Source organism: Parasteatoda tepidariorum, chromosome 10 (assembly GCF_043381705.1).
Source record: "Parasteatoda tepidariorum isolate YZ-2023 chromosome 10, CAS_Ptep_4.0, whole genome shotgun sequence".
NCBI classification, from domain to species: domain Eukaryota; kingdom Metazoa; phylum Arthropoda; class Arachnida; order Araneae; family Theridiidae; genus Parasteatoda; species Parasteatoda tepidariorum.
This window is the reverse complement of record NC_092213.1, coordinates 82037008-82048779: the sequence shown is the minus strand read 5'-3', so window position 1 is coordinate 82048779 and position 11772 is coordinate 82037008. Positions and strand designations below refer to the sequence as shown.

General features: G+C 26.5%; 1 protein-coding gene across 11 annotated transcripts in view; it reads right to left on the bottom strand.

The window, feature by feature from the left end:
• The window catches only part of LOC107452250 (histone-lysine N-methyltransferase 2C), a 156375-nt gene that overhangs the window by 55559 nt on the left and 89044 nt on the right, over positions 1-11772 (bottom strand). For 8 of the 11 annotated variants that reach the window (XM_071187063.1, XM_071187065.1, XM_071187066.1 and 5 more), the window contains 5 exons: positions 10514-10702; positions 8582-8708; positions 6081-6215; positions 5063-5124; positions 3141-3278 (listed from right to left, as the gene is read on the bottom strand). In XM_071187063.1, the coding sequence (XP_071043164.1) occupies positions 3141-3278; positions 5063-5124; positions 6081-6215; positions 8582-8708; positions 10514-10702 (651 nt within the window). The remainder of the gene's footprint in view (positions 1-3140; positions 3279-5062; positions 5125-6080; positions 6216-8581; positions 8709-10513; positions 10703-11772) is intronic. The other 3 variants (XM_043052933.2, XM_043052935.2, XM_043052938.2) reach the window with 1 other exon arrangement.

The window sequence follows — 11772 nt, the reverse complement described above, 5'->3', positions numbered from 1 at the left end:
AAAAAACATGATATTCAATCAAACTGTGAGAAATACAACAAATTTCTAATCAAAAATAATCATAGATGCTAGGCTAGAAGTCTTGTTTAATGTTGTAGACCAGTGTTTCCCAAACTTATGACTTTTGTGTACCCTTTCTAAATTTTTCGTAATGCTGTGTACCACTAATAAAAAAATTAATGTATTTTTTTTAAAAATATGTTTATTTTTCTTTCTTGGTACTAAGTTTTGTTAATATGTTTATTTGCATCAGTAAGAAGGATGATATTGTTTTTGCTGTGAAAACAGCTGTTATGATAAAAAAAAATTGCACATAAGTTAAAAATCACAGCTGGCTGTTGACACCACTAATTATTAACTGTTAACTCTGCAAAAAGTAGCCAATAGAAAAATTCGTAATCGCAAATTTTCGCTTGTTGCAAGATATTTCGCATAAGAACGTGTACCCCTGCTGAACTGTTCCCGTACCCCTGGGGGTACGTGTACCACACTTTGGGAAACACTGTTGTAGAGAAATAACAATTAAAATAATCTATGTTTATTTAATTTTACTAGCACTTATCAATTTCACTGCCTGATTAACTGGTCTTAGATATTTGTTTAACATTGATTACATAGTCGTGGCCAAAATCAGTGTTAATAAAATTTATTAAATCAAAACTAAAATTGTAAATGAAATCAAAATACAAATTACAAATTACTAACCGGTCGATTTATTAATAACAGCTACTTTTAGTCAATGTAATTAAACGGATTAAGTAGCATTGGGACATAGGCGTGCCTCTTTCTATATGTGTTACGGTTAAACCTGATAAATCCGGCTATTATTAATACTAACCAATCAAAATTAATAATAACCGCTTCTTTTGGTCGAAGTAAGAAATAAAAAGGGGAGATTTCCGTGTCGTGACCTGTGGCAGAATAATCACCAAGTCTTGGCAACTTCTGGTGAGTATTAATAATAACAGACAATTCACATTGACAGCAACATATGGAGATATATCACTTGAAGCCTGAAAGTTGGCATGAATACAGTAGGATTCATGCCTACAGGTTTGTTTGATTATATTTTAACAATGATGTCACATCACAACATGCACCAGAAATGTTCAAAGCCTCAGCTGTGGTGGTATTGCTAAATTTACCCCATGCGTGCAAGCCTTAAAAAAAAGAGCTTTAGAGCATGAGAAGTCCTGATTAAAAAAAAATTACATTTTACATTTCAAAAGCACAAAAAAATTTCCAGTTAGATTATTTTATTCATAGCTACCAACATGGATAGGAAAAAAAATCCAGTAGATATTACAAAATAACATAAACCTTGCGATAACTGTTGCATAATAAACTAAATATTTTATATATAGGGAATTTTAGGGATTTTCATTCTCACCAGAATACAAAAACTTTATCACTCTAATAACTATATAAATGGGCTGCAATACTTTTTGTTTATCGACATTAAACGAACTAGAAATGTTTTTATTATGTCAACTAAATTTTAATATTAATAAACTAATAATTTTAAAAAAGTTAGTTAAAATTTTTTATAATTAATTTAAAGAAGGAATTCTGAATAAAAATGAACTGAAAATTTTAGATTAAAAAAGATTTAAGCTGATTACTAACAATGAGGCTCGCTTCATTATATACTAACAATACTTATTTAATTATTCAAGCAAGCAATAAATTCTATTTCATTAGGGATTTTTTTAGGAAGCTTACTTAATTTAAGGAATTTTTAAAAATGTACCAAAACCTGGAGAATTTTTATCAAACCAGTAGACCAGTAGAAACTGGGTAAATCCAATAGAGTTGGCAGCCATGTTTTATTGAATTTCCTTGATTATTGTAAAAAGTGGCTAAATTTTATTATTAATTTTTCAGCTATGCTTTTTTTATACATAGAATGTATTACAAAACACTTATACTTATTATCAGACGTGAAAATAAATTTCTCGGATTTTTCCAGATTGATAAAATTACCTGTTCTCAGGGATTCCCTGCACTGTGGTTACCCTGGTTCCGCAGTATCAATTTTTTTGACGCATTTAAAAATAAAAATTTGAAAAAAGCATTTTATATCCTTCAGTAAGCAAGCAAAAAAGCCCAAAAATTAAAGTTACAATAAAAACAGTAAAACACCAGTGAGTAAGACAAAACATCATAGAATGCAAGATTAATAAAGAGAAAAACACCAAAGAGAAAATTTAAAGAAATAGAATTAGGTAACAAGAACTTTAAAGAGTACTTCTTCCAAATGCTAAAATATAACAAATTATTGTTTTCATATTTCCTATAAGAAATAAATTTGCAACTAAAATAAGCATAGAAAAAATAAATTTTTTCTCTACAACATAAAGTTTGTTAAGAAACCAACAATTAATTGAATATTTCATTAAAAATTAGGTTTTTCTTGTATACGTATAAATATGTTTTAATAAAAAAAATAGTTATATTTTAACATTTGCAGACACAATAGCATAGCTACCAATAAAAAAGATTTAACAAAAAAAAAAAAAGAGGATTTAAAAGAAGATTTAACTAAACAAAAGCAAACTATTGATCAACAAGAAAGAAAAAAAATACACACGAAGGAAATTTCAGACCTTTTTATAATTTGTAAATGGAAAGAAAAAAAAGTGTATTACACTTAGGCCTATAAATTTAAATAGCAAGCTTTTTTGAAATTTAAAAAAAAATTAGGAGAGTTCAAAGTTAAAAATTTTCACAATAAATATTTGTCTTTGTTAAAACAAATATTTAAACAAATTTGTTAATAAAATGAAAACAAAATAAATATTTTTTTAAAAACGAAATGAAACTAAATATTTTTTAAAATCGAAATGAAACTAAATATTTTTTTTTAATAAAACAAACAAAATAAATAAAACAAAGATAAATAAAGATTTTTTTAAGTTCCTTAAAAATAAAAAATAAATTAAGTCGAGTGAAAATTTTGATATGGAATTTTTTTTAAAAATTATTCTTAACTTTAGAAAAGTTTTAGAAATTTCCAACACAAAAAAATTTATTTTGACAATAGAAACTGGCAAAATCCAATAGTATTGATAGCTATGCAACAGTTATTAAGGTGATGGGAAAGAGAGAGAGAGAGCCAGGAAATTGAGAAAAAAAATCACCTCAGATGAATTGTCAACGTTATTATCAGCTTCAGCAGAAGATAAGCAGACAGTAGGCATTCCAGTTTGGCGCAACGTAAACTTTAAGGTATTTGTGACAGAACTCGGTAAGCTCTGAGCAAGAATAGAAGGGGGGACCTGAAAGGTTAGTTAGATTAAAAGGGAGAGGCTAGTTGGTTAATTTATTAATTGGTTGTTAATTAGAGAGGTGAGATCATGAAATGGAATATTTCAAAACACAGGCTCAGAGAAGAAATTATAAACTCTAAATTGTTGCTAAATAGCATCAGCAGAATGAACTAAAAATTTATATATACTTACAGCAATTTTTGGTGGAAAAAGTATTATCAAAACAAAAATATTATATAGTGCAGTAAGGAAAGAAATATAAATAAAAAAAAGTTATCTAAAGTTTATTAAATATTTTATTTTAAAAATAAATATGATTTTTAAAGCTATCCGTGCATAGAAAAAATATGGGGTGCGATCAAGTCAACAAAATCATGAAAAATAAACAATAATTTATTAAATATTTAGATTAATGCAAATTACAATGGCTACAAGTTAATAAAATGAGATATGAATTTAGCTACAAAAGGGGACATTCAAATATTACATAAGTGCACGATACATTTTTCAGACAAAAAGGGAGGAAGAATATGAACAATGCTTGCGTAAAAGGTAATTTTTTTAAAAAATGCAACAACAAAAAAAAAAAGAAGAATTAAAAACAAAATTATACATTAATTTTAAATGTTAAGTTCGAGGAAAGAAAAAGAAGAAATATTTTTTTTTGAGGAGTTTCAAAGGTCAAGAGTTTTTACCACATCAAGAAAATATATAAGATTCTTAAACAATATCCAAAATTTCATAAAATATCAAAAAAATCAAAAATTTATCAGATGAATTGAAACATATAAATTATTTTAAACAGAATTACATATTTGAATACTAAAATTAAAAAAAATATTTGCTAAAATTAATAAAATTAAAAAATTGCTAAAATAGTTTTAAAAAAAGGTAACTTTTGTGTTTAAGCATGGAAATAAATTTCTGATTTGCTTATTTTTGAAGACATGGGGAGTTTGAAATTGCCCAAAACATACTCATGTAATATTTGAATGGCCCCTAAGTCTGTAACCTGAAAAAATGTGGCACAATTATCATAGCAAAAGCAATTTTTTATCAAAATAAATATAATTTTGATCAATAAAAGTCATGACAACTGAAACTGAAATTTTTTTTAAAAAAAAAATCATAATTGTTTCATAGGTCAAGAGTTTTAACCAGAGAAGAAAAACTCAAAAGACTCTTAAAGAATATGCTAATCAAAATTTTATAAAATAAACTAAAAAGTAAATTTGATTATTCTAAGAAAAATAAATTGTTTTATACCTAGTTTATTTAAATTGTTTTATTCTTAGTTATTATGCCCAGTTTATTTGAATTAAATCCTAAAATTTGTTTACTACTGTTAAAGTCAAAGGGTGATTTCTTTACTTTTGCTGACAAAAAATATAAATCCAAAATTTCAACAAAAAAAAAAAAATGCTTGCATAATATTTGAACGACCTCTTATTGCTAAAAGAAAATTATTTAAAATTTAAAACATTTTTGAAAAATTTTACAATTATAATAAATTTTACAAAAATATTAAATTGGAGAGGCAACCTTGACTACCTCAAATTTTTAAAACAATTTTTATCTGAATGATTATTTTTTAAAAACTTTAGTGGGACCTTCAATGAAGTCCTCAAAGAGCAAATGAGTAAAATATATGAATGTTAAATGAAATAATATTTTTCATTTCAAGTATTTCCAATCTGTCTAAAGTATTTACAGTTAAAAAAGTAAAACATAAATAAATGCAGGAAAATAAAAAATATATGGAATAAAATGCATGAAACTTATATTTTGCTTACCACAGAATCTTTTAATGGATCTGATAAAGATTTTTCCTCTTTCAGCATGGAGGTGATTTGCACTAAAATAAGAAACATAAAACTAAGTAAAATTCCAAATTTCTTTACTAACGGTTGAAAGTGACAATATTTCAGAATAAACTTTCAGATAAAACAACATAAATGGTTTGAAAAAAAAAATTAGCTTTAAAATAAAATATAAAAAAATCATTAAGTATTTTATGCATATTTTGTTTTAAATCAGAGAATCGAGGAGGTAAAAACAAGTTTAGAAGATAAATAGAATAATTGTAAAAAAAATCATTTGTACTTGTGATTTCCCAAGTACCATAAATATTTCGTATTTGTCCATTTGTGGTTTCCCAAATGGACAAATTCGGAAGATTTTTTTTCTATACCCTTTCCTTGTGATATAATAACAGAGGAAATTATAACATTATACTATTAACAACAATAATTAATAATATAATAGCAGGAGAATTAAATAAAAAATGTTAAAAAATTAATTAATTCAGAAAATAATAACATCTGAAAAGAAAACCATTTATAATTTAATTTGTATTTGCGCTTTCCTAAATAAGTAAATTTAAAACTTTTTTTTCTTCATATCTTTTTTTACATAATAACAGTCCCCTGTTATTATGTATGTGCATTATAACATTAATTAACAACAACATAAATTAAAAATAATAGGGGGAATTTTAAAAAAAAAGAAATGTTAAAAAAAATAAATTAAAATTAGAAAACAAAATACAACATTTCTATAGAAAAATCAATGGTATTTCTGTTTTCCTAAATTCAAATAGACAAATTCAAGAGAATGTTTTCTTTTTTTTAATACACCATTTCCCTGTATATTAACACAGAAAATCTGGCTATGCTATGAAGGACACAAAGCTGGTAAAAATATAGAATTTTCTTTTAATAAAAAGACTTTTGTAGTAACACAGAAATTCATATGAAGAAAATTCAATAACAAAATTAATTAAATAAAATAAGACTACTCATAAATACTAACTTCCTTCTGCTGAAACCATCTTTGATGGAAAATTAGAACCTTCAGATGGATCAGAAGTTGCAGATGATGTGGCAATTTGTTCAAAGAATTTTTTGTTATTCATATCTTCAGGAAGTTTCTTTATATCAAGCAAACCTAAACAAAATTGTTTTTAAAGATAAGTAAAAAAATCAATTTTACAGAAAAAAATTTAATTGCAAAACTGTTTCAAGAACTTGAAAAACAACTATATATTGTGACAGGATTTAGAAGAATAACGAGTACATGAACAATAATAGAATTTCTTGTATCATACTGAAACAACTTGTGAATGACAACTACCGCAGAAGAAAATTTCGGTTGCAAATTCTCTTTATCCTTCATTACTAATTTAAAAGAAAGAAAAAGAAAGTACAAACATTCCTACATTAAATCATAAAGTTTTAGTTTCTGAAAAAAATACTTCAAAATATTAAAATGCAAACAAATTAAAATAGAAGAGAACTTTACCATTGCATAATCCTAAGTTATCTTCTCATAATTTATTTTCATGTGTATTCTTTAACATTTTCTTTTCAGTATTTGAAACTACGTGGCATACTCTAGGCTTGTCTGAACTCACTTTTTCCACACTTTAAATTAATTTAATTTTAAAATTTATTTAAATTTGTCGTAATTAAATTTCCATTTAAATTTCTCATTCAGTACCATTGTCTTCTCATTAATCTATCATCTTATTTTCTGACAGAGATTTGAGGTTACCATAACTCCTGTCTCAGCTTATTTTTCCCTTCTTAACAAAAGTGCAGGTCAGTACAAACAGAATTGTATTTTTACCACAAAGTTTTGGTACATGGTCTAATATATATAAAAACACATAGTTTCAGGTTAGCCACTGAAAAAAATGGACAAAATACTTGATTTTAGTAGCCTAAAGCATGAAAATAGTTGCCCTACCAAAAATTAATCAAAAATATGACTAAAATTCTGTTAATGACTAATTGTCATATACTAGGGCTGTCCAACTGCAAAGAGACCATGGGCCATAATTCCGGTCACTGATCACCTGGAGGGCCGCAGTGTGAAAAAGTTGAACAATAACCTCTTATCCCTTATACAATAACAATTAATAGTTGAATTATTAATTATAAAACAATGGAACAGAAGGATTATAAAACAATTTGCTTACATTTTAATGGGAAAACTGAGACCGATCAGCCTGAATAAGNTTATAATTAGTTGATTCCATGGGATAATTATGCTGCGAGCTAATATAGGATAAGTACCCCATTTTTTTTAAATGATGCTCTTTAAACACATTAATTTTTAATTGCAAAATAGTCTTAGCATTTATAATATACATAACAATTTAATTACCGCGGTATATCATAATATCGTGATATGAAGCTCACAATATACCACAATATCGAAATTCTGACATTGCCCAGCCCTAATATATATATATATATTGTGGAAAGTGATTACTCAAATTCAAAATTCACGCATTGTAATATCGTATTAATTTTTTATTTTTTTTTAAATCATGCAGAATTTCTAAGCAATAACCATTGAAAAGGCAACGAGAAAAGAAATAGAATTACAAAAGAATCTGCAGATTGAATGAATTAAAAAGTGAAGACTCAAATTTGAAATTCAAAATTTTTAACATTTTTTATTTTTTAAGAAAGCTATAGTGGGCTGCAGAATTTGAACCTAATTTATGCAAAAAAAAGAAACAACGCTAGGAGTACAGAATAGTCTCCTCTTCCTGAACATAGTTGCTTTTTGTAGCCTTTTCACGCAAAAAAAGTTGCCATAGTCGCCTTGTGCCGCAAATGGTTGCATTTTAGTCGCCTGTGGCAACCCTGTCGTTTGCTTCAAAATGACGTAGTTTTCGAGAGATATACTCTCCAGATTACTTGATGAAACCTAGGGTAAGTAGATATATTTAATAAAACCATCTCAACTTTAATATTCTCAAAAACATGTTATGAAAACTAGAAAAAAAAAGTACAGGGTTCCCACTCAATTTTAGAAAAAAATTTTCCAGGCATAACATTCTAATGAAAATCCATACCACATTTTATCTATACCTTGCTATTTTTCATGAGAAAACTTTGATTTTTTTTTTTTTTTTTTTAAATTTTATAATATGGAATATTAGATTTTGTGAGCAAAAACATGTAATAGAATGAAAATGGAAAAGTTTCACTAAGAGGTGGATTTTTATAAATAATTATAATAAATGTTAGAATTACTTAAATGGAATCGCAATAACTTAATACTGTTTTTGACAATTCTAAGGCTGAATACTTTTCAAGCATAAAATAGGAATTTTCCAAGTTTTTTGTAAAATAATTGCAGCTTTCTCTGACTATTCCCTGCTGTTTAGAGTTAAAATAAAATTCCCTGACAATTCCAGGTTTTCCCTGTTCCTCGTGACGTGTGGAAACTCTGAAAGAAGGTACCTATAACTTGAAAATATGAATGAAATTTGTACGAGAACAATATTAATAACTTACTTTTCAAATTAGTATCCATGAGAGACGAGGCAGTGGTCGTTGGAGCTGGAAACGATTGTTGATTCAATGTATTCTCAAAATTTTCTTTTTTTACAAATCTATCACCCTGTTGTTGCAAATTATCATTCTGTAATAAGCAAAATTAAACAACGAATAAATAAAAAATAACCCAAAATGTAATAACAAAATTATTTTTTAAAAAATTTAAGTTAGATAAAGAATTCATTTTTTCACAATAATTAGCCAGTTACACAAACATTATACAATGTTCAAGGAAAAATCATAACTCCATGCAAACTGCGTATACTCAAAGGCTGCTATAACTTAAGAGAAAAGAAAAACATGCCATAAGAAAAATATTACAAAACATGTTGACTGTTTTTTTTTAAACATTTAGATTAAATACTTTAAAACTGAAAAAACGTATTTATAAAACTGCAAAAAAAAACAGTTATTATTCATTTGATGCTCTGAAATTAATCTTCAAATAATTACATGAGTAGCCTTTTGCACTGAAGGGATTTAGAACTGAGCTATTTATATTATTACTATGTGGTATCTTATTATTATGCTAATTACTAAATCAATTCTTAACTAGTCTTTCATTATTGTAGAAACACAAATTCTTTCACAGAACTCAAAATAATCTATACTAGGTCTTATATTTTTCTTTTCTTTTTAAGAAGCAACAATTTCAAAAGCTAAGCAAACCAAAAATTGTTAATTTAGTAGTTATTAGTTTTAATGCATTACAAAAGTTTGATTTCTTTTCTTCCTCTTTTTGCTCGAAATGACAAATACTTTACATATTTTTGTGTTTACAAGTATTTGTAACAAAAAAACTATTTTAAAGCATTTAATGATTGATCTGCCACAGATTAGTATTGCTGTTTCAAAAATGCTGTTATATTCAAAAAAATTATACTATAATTATGAAATTAATATATTGATACAGTCTAACATCAATTTTATGTCAATTTTAATCATTTTATGTCAATTTTAATCATTTTACGAACAAATATAATCATCTATTCAAGAGTGGAGGTAGTTGAAAATTTTCATTCACAAACTTTCTAAGGAATTGTAAAGAGACTCATTTGCAACAAAGTAACAAAAAATAGCTTGAACAAAGAAAATACAAAATATGAAAGCTTACTAAAAAATCATTACCTAACTATAAAATAAGATAGAAAACATTACAAAGTGTAAAATATTTGCAAATTTTCAAAGTGGCCTTGTTATTATTAGGATGTTTTTTCCTTTTTGCTATTGGCCACAAATAACTTACAGATATTCTGTCCCATTTTTCATATAAGACATTTTTAAAAATTTTGTATAAGCTCTCGATTCCAAGATGAACTAAATAATAAGAAATACAAGTCTAGTGAATATGGCAGACATTTTTGTGGTGTTTAGAATCAGTAATTTATCCAACATGTAAAATTATGGGTGCTTTTGTTTTCTATGGATCATGACACCTAACGACTTGTTGATTGAATTGTGAAAACGTTGACTGTACCATAGTGAATACCACTTATTTTTGCATAATTAATGAAACAATAAAATTAAGCACATTTTACTAACACACAGTGAAAGAAGTACCTTTAAAGGCTGTTTAAAAAAGAAAATAAAAAATAGGCACTTTGTTTCAAAAGCTGTTAATCGGAGCAACATTAGAGAGACAATTTTATTTTATTTTATAACTGCCGCTGAACGTCCGACAGTCATCGAACGGCTGACCTAATTTATTGGGTTTACAACTACTAATGTTCGACTTCGTTGTCTTGTAATTTTAAACCCAATCCAGAAAACAAAGTAACTCCTGCAAGCATTGGGAGATATTTGTCCTTATGGAGATCTTTTTGATGGAATTAACCCGCAATTTAATTACATGAAATAAAAAAATGTATATAAACACAAGCAAAGAAGTACCTGTGGAGACATTTTCACCCAACTTTTGTCATTGGTTTGTTGGGCAACTTGAAACTGCAAGGGTAATTGCTGAGAAAATAAAGGCGCATGTATGTTTTGCTGGTGAGATTGCATTAAAGGTGTTGCATGTTGCATGCGGAGAGAAGAGGGAGGACCAAGAGGGGACACCATAGGAGACTGAGGAGCATTCTATAGTAAAAATATAAAACAAAAAAAAGAAGACATAAAATAAAAAAACAAACTTAAAAGTAAATAAATAAAATGTTTAATACATGCATAAATAATGAAAATCATACAGAAAAGAAAGCAGAAAATTATATTCGATACAAAATACCACATAATGTCAATCAATCAAATAAATGGACGATTGAAAATTAAAAAAATAAAAATAATAACAGCAAAATGCTACATAAAAACATTAAACATTTGGATTTTATCACGATTTCCATTGAATTAAAAATTTCTGTCAACAAACCTAATATTTCATACTTTTGAATCAAACAATTCAACCTTCACAATTTTAACATGGCTTAAAATTGCACATTAGTATACTAAAAAGATATAAAAGAAAGAAACCACAAGCTTGCAAATCAAAAAAAAAAAAATTCCCCAAGTAAAGTATTTCTTAATATAAAAAATATTCACTCTTTGCACATTATTAACATAAGTTACAATAATTTTATGAACACTCAGAAATTGAGAATATACTAATGAACATTCTATTAGTTCAAAAAATTATCTGAAAATTTAAGCATACATTATGGTACATCAGGTATATCAGAACTAAAAATTATACCCTAAAAGAATTTTTATAGCTTTTTAATTATGTAAAAAAATTGAATTTAGCAAAGATGGACTTGATTTAATAATAGATAAAAATAGCTCACTAAATCTAGGGTAAATTAGAATTAATATATATATATATATATATACATATAGTGAGACATCATGTTATGGACACTCCCGTAACGGGACGCGGACAGATATTTTTGCCCTGAAAAGTTATTTCCTATCTTTACAAACCGGACACTACTTTTTCTGAATTTGAAAAAAATATATATATTTATGCATTAAATTGCAACAAAAAAAATCACCCTTTTCCCATTTTTACAGCATGTTAATTATCTGTCTTATCCATAACTAAAAATATTGCTAAGCTATTTCACTACTAAAGAATCAACACAATCTGTCACTTTGCCTAATCTTTGCAAAGAAAGAATTGAAAACTATACTGCTCTTATTTCATAGTATATATATAT